At 46.7% G+C, this 14,079-nt stretch overlaps 1 protein-coding gene across 1 annotated transcript in view; it reads right to left on the bottom strand.

The window, feature by feature from the left end:
- The window catches only part of PARVA (parvin, alpha), a 56,748-nt gene extending 44,301 nt beyond the window's left edge, over window positions 1–12,447 (bottom strand). The window contains exons 1-3 of the mRNA XM_008574189.1: window positions 12,358–12,447; window positions 12,206–12,276; window positions 8,489–8,591 (exon numbers count right to left, since the gene is read on the bottom strand). Of these exons, the coding sequence (XP_008572411.1) occupies window positions 8,489–8,591; window positions 12,206–12,276; window positions 12,358–12,424 (241 nt within the window). The 5' untranslated portion in view covers window positions 12,425–12,447. The remainder of the gene's footprint in view (window positions 1–8,488; window positions 8,592–12,205; window positions 12,277–12,357) is intronic.
- Between the last annotated feature and the right edge of the window lie 1,632 nt (window positions 12,448–14,079).

Consider the following 14,079-nt stretch of genomic DNA (forward strand, 5'->3'; position numbering starts at 1 on the left):
AGATCTCCTGTCTTTTTCTTAATTCCTGTTTCAATTTTATCATAGTTGCTACTTCAGCCCAAGCACCTCTGGGCACGAGGAAGAGACCCACAAAGCCAATATGATCAAACCCCACTCAACACCTGCCACATACAGGCAACCTGACTTGCCCTGGCTGCTCATTCCTTATATCACTAGGTCCTCTTAAAGCTTTTCTCCATCCCCACTGCCAATCCTCTCGCTTGACACTATTGTTATGTCACGAGGAGATGCTCTGCTGAAGTCTCCTCCACCATCTCTACACAACCTCCTCCTGCTCCTACGTTATCTTCCTAAAGCCCCATATCTGATCATGTCACGTTGCTCATAGCTGTCACTAGTTACCACTGCCCGATCAATATGTCTAAAACTTAGTTCAAGCTCCTCTCTAATGTGGGCCTCATCTACTTTCTTTATTTTAAATAAACTTTTCATTTGCAATGGCTTTTAGGTTTATGGAAAAGTTGTAAAGATAATATAGACAGTTCCTGCATATGCTGAACCCAGTTTCCCCTACTGTTAACATCTTACGTTACTATGGTACATTTGTCACCTAGGGTACATCTGTATGACACTGATACATAACTGTTAACTAAAATCCATACTTTATTCAGATTCACTAGTCTTTCCATAATGTCCTTCTACTGTTCCAGGAAACTGTCCAGGATATGACGTCTATTCTTCATGTCTCCTCAGTCTCCTCTGTTCTGTGATAGTTTTCATACTTTTCTTGTTTTTTCATGACCTTGACAGTTTTGAGGAGTGCTGGGTTTTTCCTGTTTTCTCTGGGTAGACTGGATTTTGGGAGGAAGACCAACAGGTCAAGTGCCCTTTTATCACTCCCTACAACCCTAATCATTGGAAGCCAGTCGCTAACTTCAGCCACTCGGGGTTGCGTTAACATAAAGTATTTGGAAAGAACTATCTTTTTGCTCCCATTTATTTGCTCATTATTTATTTATATCAGTATCAACTTAAGGATATTTATTTTAGACTTTGTGTTATCATCCAATACTATTGTTATTCTTTTTTCTTTTCTTTTTTTTTTCTCAAATAATTCCAGTTTTGGCCATTGGGGGCTCTTTCAGGTTGGTCCTGGACACTTTCTTCATGCAGACCCATATATATATATATATATATATATATTTTTTTTTTTTTTTTTCCTTAGCACTTCTTTTTAGCACCCCAAGGCACTCCAGGCTAATCTGTATTCCCTGCCCCAGTCCTAGACTTAGTCATTTCTCTAAGAAGCCTTGGTTCTTATTATTGGACAATGGTATTAGAAACCAAGACCTGGGAGCAGGGTCTTATCTTTGTTACCACACTTCCTACTCAGCCAGTCCTGATGACTGCCTACCCACCTGCTCACTGGCCCCATACGATTCTCCCATCACTAGCACCCAGACTGACAGAGGCTTCCCAACAACTCTCTTGATGTGCTGCTAGAATGCTCTTCTCCTTCCTCACTTGGTTGAAATTCTGCTCCTTCTGTAAGACCCTGTTCATGATGCCCCCTCTTTCATGAAACCTTTCCCAAACTCCTACTTGATCTCTCACCTTCCCTTGTACTACTGGGTTGTGAGTTACCTGAAGACAGCACTGTGAAGTATTTACATTTATATCCCTAAACTCAGCTGTCAGCAAACCAAATAGTGATATTATTTGACTAGATTAAGATCAGCATAAAATGCACCCTAGAAGGTCTATCAGGGAAAAAGAAAACCACACACACACCCCACCATACAACACACATGACAACAGCCCTCCTGTAGAACTTGTATGCCCACGGGGCGCTTCTTAGTCTCAGGCCTGAAGAAATCCTGTTTTAGTCATATGCTACTATGAAAACTAAAAGGAAGGACACTGTAACCTTATGACTCTCCAGGTCTAAGTGCACATGTTCAAAGATAAGGATCCATCAAATAAAATGCCATAAGGAAACTCACATGGCCATCCCAAGTCAGGAAACCTGAACAAGAAACAGGCAGTGCTCATGTGCAAATGAAATGATGAATTATGTTGTGTAGGCATTTCCCTGGAATTGCATATCCCTCGTTTCTCTCACTCAGTCATGTCTATTGCCTAGGTGCTGGGGATGTGACTCTAATAAGGTGACCATGGCCACAACCATGTAACTGAGATGCTGGGAAACGTGTCCCCACTTTGGATGATTCTGGGATGTTCTTATTGGAGCTGTGGGTAGGCGTATACTCTGGGGAAGCTGAGGATGTTGCATTCATCAGTCACCCTGGAAGTGGGTAATCCTGGGACGAGAAGTGAGGTGAATCTTCAGCACGGTGTAGGGAGGAACTTCCTCCTCATCCTGGGACTGGGAAGCTTTTGCTCTGAGGTATGGAAAAGGCTGGATCGACTTCCATCAGGGGTGGGGGTGGGCATCACAAAGAGGCAGGCCAGAGTGGCCAGCAGCATCTGCTGTTTCCCTGGCGGTGACACTGAAGGCAGAGAGAAATGGCCAGTGTCAGGAGCAGCAGCCCCTCAGGAGAAGTCACTGCACCTCTGGTCTCTGGATGATATTGATGCTTCTTCCCAGAGCTCCCTGGCCCATGTGCATTCACCTGCAGCCGCAGACTGCTCCCAGCACACTGATGGCTATCTCCAGCTCTCAGGCTCTCCCGTCTCTGCCCAGGGCTTCTCTGCCACCACAGGAGTATACCCTGGAGGTCTGTATTTCCTGCATGGGCAACCCTCAACTGCAGGGCGATGGGAGCTGTAGGATAAATTACTGGGAAGGGTGATTTTGAGGTGTGTTGTCACCTGGTTCCTCAGAGAGCCCAAGAATGAGCCCTGGTTGCAAACAGAGCTGCTATCTCAACACACTTTTCATTGCCATTTCTCTCTTCCCCTCTTACTTTCCCCATTCAGTTATTTGTACTTTCGAGATCACCTCCCATGTAAACTTCCTCCACCCAAGTCCTTATCTCAGCATCTGCTTTTAGGAAAACCTAAACTGAGATCTGCTGCCATGGTGAGTGGGAAGACCCAGAAAACAAAGGCAGCAGTGGGGCAGCTGGATGAGGCAACTATGAAAGAAGGACTGGAGGGAAGCTATCCCAAGAGAACCCACCAGAAATGCCTGGGGACTCTGGCAAGGGCTGTTTCCCTGCAAGCAGAGGAGACACTGCACCTGAGCAAGGAGCATCTGGCCATGCCAAGGTGGACCGGGCATGGTCCTTCTCCCCACAGAGCTCAGGATCAGAGGACACCCAGCCAGTCCTCAGCCAAGTCCACCTGTCATCTCAGTCAAGTCCACCTGCTCAGGTTTTCACCATAACAACAAAACACACAACCCTCTGCCAAGTGATACCTGCCTTGGCCTCTTGCTCACTTCTGCTTCCAGGTTTAGAGTCTTTGTTCCACGAAGTCATCAACATGGCTTCCTGGATTACATATCCTTATCCTGATGTCTGTGCACTCCTGGAGGCCCCTATGCCATTTCCACCATCTTCTAAGTGCCAGTGTTTCCTAGTTAGTTTACTAATCTCAACTCAGCCCACTCCAACTCTCCAGGCTCAACCAACTCAGTATTATGGAGGCTCAAGCTCCAGTAAACTTGAACCTAAATTTCTGGAAATGATCATGCCTGGTTCATCTTGGTATCACCAGGTGAGAGAACTGTACATATGTACCGATACTTATTTATGCTGCAGATAGCAAGTTAAAAACACTCACTAATATGCCCATATCTTGATGTCTTAACACCATTCTTCAATTAAAAAAATCAGGACTCCTTGGAGAAGTGGTCAATTCCACAACTGTCTTAAGAAAAACAACATGGAGCAGCACATCAAAGGTGTCCAGGAGCCTACCTGAAAGAGCTATATGAACAAATAATAATGTTCATACTGGATTATAACCCAAAGTATAAAATAAATGTCCTTATGTCCATAGTGATAAAAATAAATACTTGAAAAATAAATGGGAGTGATGACTCTTCTTTTCAGAATAATTCCAAATAACAAATGTAGGAGAAATAAGGAAAAGAAAAATCACCATTAGAACACCACAATAATTGCAGCAGATGTGTTCCACTGATGGATGCTAAAATTAGTTGGACAATTTTAAGGAGAAACAGGATACTTGCATGGTCTGAAAGTATTTCCCCCCCAAACAAATTAATTAACTACAAAGAGAAAAAGATTAACTTTATACTGAAGAAATCTGGCAGATACCCCTTTATCACATGGTCAAGGTTAACATCACCAGCGATAAGACATATAAACATCATGTACTCCTGGTACTATGCACTGGGAAGGGTACATCACTCTGTGAGATTCCTCCCCCAAATGTACAGCTTAATCTAATCATGAGAAAACAACAGACAAACCTAAATTGAGGGCAGTTCTATAAAATAAGGGCTAGGACTCTTCGAAAGTGCCAAGGTCATGAAAGACACAAGAAATATTGACAAACTATCATAGATTGGAGGAAATGCTGGAGATTTGACAACTAAAATGCAATGTGGGATCCTGGATTAGATCCTAGCACCAAAAAAGGACATTACATTAAAAACTGGTGAAGCCAAATGAATTCTGTAATCTAGCTATGCACTGTACTAAGGTTAATTTCAAGTTTTGATACCTGCATGATGACTGAGTTGCAAACAGTAGGGGAAGCTGGATGAAGGACACATAGGAACTCTTTATACTACCTTTGCAACTCCACTATAAGCCCCAAATTGGTTCAAAGTTAAAGTTGAAAAAGTGACAAATGTCCTGTGAGTTCATCTAAGAAAATTAGGAAATATAAAGATCTGGAAAATCTTCAGAGTGCTACCAAGGGAGGAAACAGCATAACAGAGGAAAGGATTTTGGAGCCAAAGAACCTAAGAAAAATGATGAGGTTCTGAGATGAGATAAGGTGGCCCTAGAGGGGCTGGAGAATAACAGCAAGAGCTAACACCTGCCCACTGCTCAGGGCACCAGGCACGTTGCTAAGTGCTTCACATTCCAGCTGAGAAAAGGGACAGATGTGATGCATATACATGGGAGTACGAGTGTCACGGCTGTGACTAACAGAATATGAGGAATGAAGGAGAAGGAGCAATCCAGGATGACTCCTGGGTTTCTAATCTGAGCAGCTGGCTATGGGGGAGCAATACCGTTCATCAAAGTGGAAAACAGAATGGATTTGTTGGGGAGCAGGAAGATACGAAGCTCAGTTTGGGGCAGGTTGGTTACACGGTGGCTGTGGGACACCCAGGTGGGGATGTCAAGAAGGCGGTTAAAAAATAACCTTACAGCCTCAAAGAGAAAGCTGTTCTAGAAATACAGACCCAAGAGCAATTACTGGAGAGGCGATGGCTGGAACTGCAGCAGTGAATGAAATCATCCAGGAAGTGGGTACGAACGGAAAGGAGAAGAGGGCCAAGGATGGAAGACAGAAATCCCAGCCATAACGGAAAGAGGAGTGAATGAAGACTGAGGAGCAGGCATCTCTGAGTGGAGGAGAGGCAGGACAGCTTGAGGACGACACCAGCAGGCGGGAGGGGGACGAGACGTTCAGTCCAATGCCAGCAGAAGGGGAAATCTAACTTGGCATGGGTTGTCTTGGCAGGAAAAACTGATGGAAAGATGGGAGGCGGCCAGCCCATACCGTGGAGGGGAATGGCAAGCAGTGTGCAGAAGATATAGTGAGTCCAAACACTCTGGAGAAACTTGGCTGGGAAAGAAGGGAGACAGAAAATAGCCAGGGGGGAACTTAGGGCCACAGGGGTCACTCACAACTCTGTCTCCACACAGATCCCACCCAAGAGCCCCTGGTGTGTGTGTGTGTGTGTGTGCGCGTGTGTGCGTGGGTGCCTGTGTGTGTGTATTATTTTTTACTGCAAACAGGTTCTCTCCATCTGTGTATCCTGCTTATAGGTTTTGAATGTGCATGTCCAGACTTAGACCCATGTAATACCTAAACATAAGTTTACAAAAGAAGCATCACCTCTGTTGGGAATGACCTTTTCAAAATGAAGGATGAGATCTGAGTCTAATCTGATTGTACGTGATGCCTGACCCTAAGCTGCACAGATGCAATGTTGCACTGTTTTGTAACCATTCCCGGAGGCAAGATTACTTCATGACCACGGTCTGCTGCTCGGTGGCCACGCTCCACCCTTGCTTTGAAAGCCTAGCGTAGAACATTTCGAGACAGTTCCAGATCCTGACTAGAAATCTGCTGGAGGAGTTAAAAGGTGCAGTCACTGGGAGGCTCATGGCTTCTCTATGTCTACACATGCCAAAGTGTTTTCATTTCCTCTATGTGTTCAGTTGGAGTTTTCAAGCCTTTAAATATTACCACTCATTAATATTGATGTTGGGATACCAGATCAGTTTAGCTTCCTGGAAATTAGTAGATTTTATATTAGCCACTCATTCATTCATTCATTCATTCATTCAGTATACACTGATTAAGTGTGAGGTAACATGTGCTAGGCAACCTGATAGTGCTGGAGAAGTCTGGATCGATAAATAAGACGTGGCTCCTGCCCTTGAGAAGCCCACATGCATTTACACAAACATCTACAAACAACATGGAAAGTCTTATAATAAGGCATGTATATATACACATACACATTTGTGTCTACATATATATTTACATGTATGTGTGTGTGCACATATATTTGTATATATTCCCTCAGATGTATATAAGGGGTGGATGCAGAAGAATACATGATTATCTCTTCTGGATGTGTCTTGGTTGAAAGGGATATAAAGGGAGGCACATTTGATTGATTCTAGAGATTGGAAGGATGAGCAATGTCGCTTGCCCAGGTGGATAAAAGAGGAAGAAGGGCCTTAGAGGCAGAAGGGCAAAGTATTGGGGTGTTAATATGCATGGCATTTGTAATAATGTAGCAATGGTATACATAACAAAAGTAAAACCAACAATGACGACAGATATTTACTGGGCACTTACTATGTGTCAGGCACTGTTCTAAGCACTTTACATGTATTACCACATTGCACGAGCCACCAGTGTGTGAGTGACCGCAGGTGGGGCTGTAAGGACAGCCAGGGGTCAGAAGATGAAATGTTGTGAATGTTGTGCTAAGGGGTCTGGACTTCGTCTGGCAGGAGAGAGCCACTGAGAGTTACAACAGGTACTGTCTGGCAAGGCTAGACCTGTGATTTTAAAAGGTTCCTCTGCCAGCTGTGTAGGGAATAGGCCGGAGGAGGTGAGATGGGAGGCAAAGAGATGAGTACAGAAGCTTTTTCAAGAGTTCAGACAAGAGCAGATCAGACGAGTGAAAATGGCAAGGGACGAATTCAGGAGATTTTTGAGCAAGAAGAAACGGGCCTTGGTGACCCCTCCCCCCCATAATCATGGGGCAGAGTGGAAAGGGGACAGAGAGGATTCTGTTAACTCAGAAGAGAAACATCTTTAGGAAAGTGGGTGAATTTAGTCTAAGGTGCACCCAGGTAGCGGTGCCCAGTGGGTAGTGAAGAATTGGAGGAGGAAGTTTGGGCCAGAGATAAAATGAGGAACAGAGGGGAAACCCAGCTTCACTCAAGCAGAATTGGTCCTTTCAACCCTGAGATCGCCCCTGCATTCTCCTTCCCCTCCCCTTTGGCCTTATATTTTCATGGACCTGTGAACATAAACAGCTGTGAAGTGACACAGTCCTCTTCACAGAGGCAGCACACACAGACACACCCAGGCCCCAAACAGCACAGAGGCACATAAAGGCACTCAGCCTGGAGAGGGACACAGAGGTCTGTAGATCAGGGAGGAGTGCATGCACGCATGCACACGCACACACACACACACACACACACACACACACACACACATGTCCACAGATCACAGAGGCACATACACATGCCTGTCCATAGATGACAGAGATCTAAAAACAAGTACACCCACACGTATGTAAATATACCTACAGAGGCCACAAATGCACAATTTTCCAGAAAGGATGAAGCATGTTTTCCAGCTATCCAGTGGGGTCTTTTCATCCACCCAGCTGCTGACCCTTGACTGCTGGGGGACCAGGCCCACCTGGCCATCAAGACTCCCTCTGCAGGGCCGGCCCAGTGGCGCACTGCTACAGTGCGCCGCTTGGGAGTGTGGTGGTGCTCCTGCCGAGGGTTCGGATCCCACATACAGACCGGTTCCCGCTCACTGGCTGAGCGAGGTGCGGGAGCAACACCGAGGGTTGTGATCCCGTTGCTGGTCCTGGTCCGGTACGGGGGCGATACTGAGGGTTGCGATCCGTTGCCGGACACAGAAAAAGACAAAAAGGAAAAAAAAAAAAAAAAAAAGACTCCCTCTGCAATTTGCTCAGGTCAATCAGATTCCAAGAGGACATCTAAAGCCTTCACTGATCTGTCATCCCACAGTCTACACATTCATCGCCAGGTAAGCCGCTGTGAACTCAGAACAACTCCTAGCTAGCAGTAAGTGATCCATCTGCCTGCAGGTTAAAAACATCCACTGCAACATTCAACTTTCCTCCTACCAAAAAGCTTCTGCAAGACTTGTCCATCATATAAATCTTCAGCCAGGTCTTTCACAATGATTCTTTCTCCAACCAATACGTCATTAATCCAGTCAATTAATACCTACAGAGAGAGAGAGAAAGAGCAAGAATAAGAGAAGAGTCATGGAATATTTTCTTATAGACCAGCTTTCTTATCCCGGACTATTAAAATCCAAATGAACTTCAGATTTTAAAAGCAGAGCTATCCACATGACCCAGGATGTGGACAGGTGGCTGTGCGTGTGAGTCCAGTGGCCCTGTTAATTTTCAGGTGTAAGCTCTTCTAGCGCTGGTGGCATCGATGTCCCTAATACCTTCTGGCCCCTACCACTCCTTACCCTAATAGCAAGCAACATTCACACAGTGTGGCTTTGTGCCAGACAAGGGTATGATATGGGCTTTGGAGTTACACTGAAGGGTTGAAACGCCAGCTCTACCTACTGTCATTTATGTGTACCACTGTCATCTATGAACGTGTGTGTGTGTGCTCCTCTGTCATCTACATACCTGTGTGTGTGTTTGTGTATCCCTACGATCTATAAATCTAAGGCAAGCTAGTTATCTTCTCTGAGCCTCTGGGTCCCCATCTCTAAATTCAGCATTAAAGTACCTCCCACATCAGGTGGTAGAAAAGAAATCACTATGGCAAGGACCAAATACTCAATAAAAGGCAGATCTTATTAATAAATAAAGCACTCTCCCATTATGACATTTGGTGAGGTGGTTACTGTCACCCCATGCTCCGAAGGATGAATCAGCACAGTAGTAGACAGACGTGCCCAAGGTCACAGAGCTAACTGGGGTGGAGACAGGAGTGGAGCCCTCGTCCATCTCACTCTGAAGCTCGTGTCCTCCTCATGGTGCCAAGCCGCCTCTCAGAGGGCAGGGCAGTCTCCTCTGTCTTGTCTGGCCTTAGCAGCTGTCACGACCCAGAGCACACGGTGTGCCAGGCATGGAGCAGAGGCGTTGTATGTGATATCTCATTTAATTAATCCACACAACACCCCCGGGGAAGCATGTACTTATCTCCGTTTTTCAGGTAAGAAACCCGAAACCTGTATATTGCCTTTTTTATTTGCGCTTTTTTGTTGTTGTTTATTAAGACATTATCTATATGTAATCAAATTAGTCAATTTTAAGTCTACAGTGGTGAGTTTTGGTCATTGTGCACAGTTGTGTAACCCCCACTACAATCAAGATACAGCATAGCTCCCTCCCTCTCAGACGCTTTTCTTTGTACTCAATCTCCTCCCCGACCACAGGCCTCAGGGAACCACTGAGGTTTTGCCTTTTCTATGATTTCATATAAACAGAATCATACAGAACATCGTCATTGTCTTTTGCATCTGACCTCTTTGCCTTAGCATAAATACGCTGCCTGAACAACACCGGCAGTAGCCAGGCAGGCTTTCCACCCCAGGGGGGCTGACAATGGAACCTGGAGGCAGCACAACACATTTTCTACTGCCCCAGGGCAGGGTGATGGTAATTATTGAGTGCCTACTATGTACCAGGCATTGCCTTGTATCCAACACAGTAAGACCCAGTCTCTGTTCTGGAGAGGCTTGCAGGGAGAAAGCCAGTCAACTAGAGGATTACAACATAAAGCATTCAAAGCCTTTGGGGAGGGGAGTACATGGTGCTAAGGGAGAGGAGAGGCCCCTCTCAGGCTTGGAGTGGGCAGGAGGGAGCAGGAATGAGGGGAAGTTTTCAGAGAGAGGCTCGTGTGCTCGTGTTTGAGGAGACTCTTGGAAGACTAGGGGTTGACCAGGAAGACTAGGATTTCAAGGTGGTCAAAGCGGCTTAGATGTGGAAAGTCGACCCTCTCCCTGGGGTGAGGAGGTGGCCTGCAGTGCAAAGCTGTGCCTTTGGACAGCACCCAGAGCTCAGGCCTATGTGCAGCAATGCGTCTCCAATCTTCCACTCCCACCAACTGGGCCTGGGTGCAGGTCTGGGTCTGGGAGATCATCACTGAAGCCTAAACCACTCGGAGCCCATTCTGACCACATCTTCACCCTTGGAGGTCTCCCAGGAAGCAGGACCACAGCCCATTCCAGCACGTCTAGTGCCATCTGACAGGCAGAGCCTCAACCGTGGCTGTTCCACCCTCTCCCTGCACAGCAAGATGAAGGCTTGGGGTCCTTCTGGGCCAGGGCAGCCCTCTGTGGATGCAGCAGAGACTGTGATGGGCCAGATACATGACATTCATAACCCAGCCCACCTGTGGGGCTCAGGTTATGGCCCTGGCCCAGGCTGCCTTCTTTCTGCTAGTTCCCTGGACTCTGGGGTAAGGGCACTGACTCAGGCAGGCAACAGACAGACAGGACATTTATGCACCTCCTCTGAAAAGACTGCCCTTAGTCCTCTAGTCCCTAGTGAGATGGCCCAGCTCTCACATGGGTCTCTCCACTAAGGAAGCCTCAACCATGGCGACGACTCCTGACTCTGCTGCTGAATAGCCTGGCTGCTTTTGAGTTTCCTACCCACCCACCTACCCATCATCCCTCCCTCCATAGTCCCTAGTGAGATGGCCCAGCTCTCACATGGGTCTCTCCACTAAGGAAGCCTCAACCATGGCGACGACTCCTGACTCTGCTACTGAATAGCCTGGCTGCTTTTGAGTTTCCTACCCACCCACCTACCCATCATCCCTCCCTCCACCTCTCCCCATCCATCCAGTGTTTATTAAATACCTGCTATATGTGACATTCTGTGCTAGATCCTGGGGGTACAGTGATGAAAAAAGACAGTCTCTAACCCCAAGAAGCTCACCATTGAATGAAGGAGACAGCAAAGTGTATATAGTAGCTGTAATACCCTGTGGAGACTACAGAGGCAGAATCAGACAGGGACCACAGCAGCACAGAGTAGGGCCGAGCGAGGGCACTGTCTGGGCAAAGCACGGCAGTGTGGGTGCGGGCAGCAGGTACGGTCTGGTTGGCTGAGCAGGTCAGGTGTCCCAGTGCTGCCAGGCAGGGGACCATGTGGGGTTGAAGAGGTGGCTAGAGCAAGGACACCAACCACCACCTGTAGGGGCGGGGGCTTCAACCTGCAGCTGATAGGAAACTACAGACAGGTTTGGAGCGGGGATATGGTATATTCAGATCTGCACTGTGAATGAATCTCTCTGATGTCCCGTGCCTTTTTGTCTTATTTTAAGTGCAGCCTGGTGAAGTTGAAGAGGAAGAACACAGAACAGGGAATAAGAATGGGGAAGAAATGAACAGTTTTGGAGGGTGACTGCCACTGTGCCAGGGACACTATGCACAATGTTTCATTTCATCTCACTTATTTCTGTTTGAATTCCACCTCCTCCACTCAGCTTGACTATACTTAAGGCACTTGGCTTTTCTGAGACTCAGTTTCCTCATCTGGAAAATGGGGATGATACTAATTCCTACTTCACAGAGTGTTTTTGAGAGTTGTCGAGAAAACCAGTGAAAGAATTTTGTGAACTTGAAAATCCTGGCCAATGTCTGCTTATTTGTAGTGACTTCCCTGGTGCTGTGGCAACCACCACTCACTGGACATGTGTCAAGTACCACCCTTATGCTATACCACATGCTGCCCGAGGGCAGGGACTGCTGTGACTTTTCACCCTCTGCAGTGGCTACGTGGCGCCTGCACAGAGCACGGGGTCTGCAGATGCCTGCTGAGTCTGCAGGGCACCTGGAGCCCCTCCTAATTTCTTCTTACCTTCATCAGTTCTTGAAGTTTGGGGTCACTGCGTGAGTTTGGATCCACCATCGTTCGTACTTCGTTCTCCTCTTGAAAAGAAAAGGAGTTCAGTGGGGGTGGTGACACGTGAGGGCGTTAAGCTAATCCAAAGGTACAAGAGGCACAGTTACCCAGCATGGTGTCCTCAGGGTCCAGCTCGAAGGGGATCGGGCTGAGGGGCAGGTTGATGGCGTTCATTCCCTCCTCCTGAAGCTCTGATACTGAAAGGGAAGGGAGAGCTTGGTCACGTTTTGATGGACTGGTGACAAGGGGTTGGATCTCTGTAGCAAACGTGTTTGATACTGATATTGAGAAAAAAAATCCACTAAGGTTATTACAGCTTTTTCTCAGCCTGCAATTGATTCATGGCCTCTCTGTGCTGAAAGGACCTAATTGTCCCCTTCAGCTTACCTCTTCCAACTGTCACTTTCCTCGGAAAAATAAGGAGGTCTCAACAGCACAGAAATCTGCCTCCTCTCAGGACAGATTTCGGAATCAACAAGAGAGGTGGGCAATGACTCCTTTCTTAAGCCTCTGCTGTCTGCCCCCTGCTAGCCCCTCCTTCTAGGCTCACTGTCTGGTGCACAGTGAGTGCCCAATCCCTGTCTGCTGGCCGGGTGAGTGAGGTCACCAATTTAAGGCTACATTTATGTTGTAAGCCATTTCCACCCTCGGTTCAGTCCTCCTCTGACTTCTCTCCTGCTTTGGCTTCCCTAGGATGCTTTTCTGATTATGTGCCCTCCCTCCTTCCCCCAAAACCAGCTGCTGCCCAGGACTGTCTCAGTCCTAGCCCCTCGCCTGGGCTCTGGTCCTGTCCCTTCAGTGCTGGCGAGTTATGGGACCTAGGGCCAGGCACCCCACCTCTCTAGGTCTGTTTCTTCAGGGGAAAATAGAGTTCAACTGGATGACCACTATGATCTTTCATAGTTTTCAAATCATAGAAATCTACAATTCCACCTTCCTCAAGAAAAATAAAAAAGTCAACGACCACTAAAGATGACCAGCTTGCTCTCCTCCAGGTATCCAATCCCCACATGGAGTCTGAGTAAAAGAAATTCCCACTACAAAACCAGTTGTGCAATGGATGCTTGGTGAGTGACCTTGGATTACCCCTCCTAAAAGCAATGGCTTCAATTCCCTTACTTTTCGCCAATGCAGCACAGAAAGACCATTTTCTCTGAAGGCGTTGATCACCAAGAGGTTCTTAAAGAGCTAATAGGGCAGCTGCAATCGACCTTAATAAAAGCTACATCCCATCTTTCCATTTTATTATTTTTTTCATCGACTCTGGCCTCACCAGTTGCCAACAAAGACTTGCATGAACTCTTAAGCATAAGGCAGCCCCTTACAAAGAGTTCTTTCACATCAGCAAGCTCACTGATAGCTGCAGTTGGACAGGGAATGAGACTGCCTAACAAAGACAGCAAAACACGCTCTACCCTACAGAGACACAGCGTGTATTATGAAGCGCGTATTTAGTCCCTTTGCTGTGGGCCCTTGACATTCATATGAGAAATCAGCCCGTCGCTGTCTTAAATCTCCAAATTCAGACACTTACATTCCATAGACTTCTCCTCCATGAAACATAATTGAAAATTGTAAGTGACACCTTCAAAGCTTCAATGGTTGTGTAAGTTTAGGATCACATTTGTTTTCCAGCTAAGAACTGCTTCCTTAGACTTGTATAATTTAATATCACCCCTAAAACTAGCAGTTTTGCTTCTCTTCCAGGCTATTTCTCTCAAGGGAGCACAATTTCCCTTATATAATAAGCTCCGCTGTGCGTGCAGTGGGTGTGGAAATAAAGTCACGCTTAAATGTGGATGCAAGGCTGAGTTTACCGGCCAGTGGAG

The sequence above is a fragment of the Galeopterus variegatus genome, unplaced genomic scaffold, assembly GCF_000696425.1.
Source record: "Galeopterus variegatus unplaced genomic scaffold, G_variegatus-3.0.2 Scaffold1011, whole genome shotgun sequence".
In the NCBI taxonomy this organism is placed as follows: domain Eukaryota; kingdom Metazoa; phylum Chordata; class Mammalia; order Dermoptera; family Cynocephalidae; genus Galeopterus; species Galeopterus variegatus.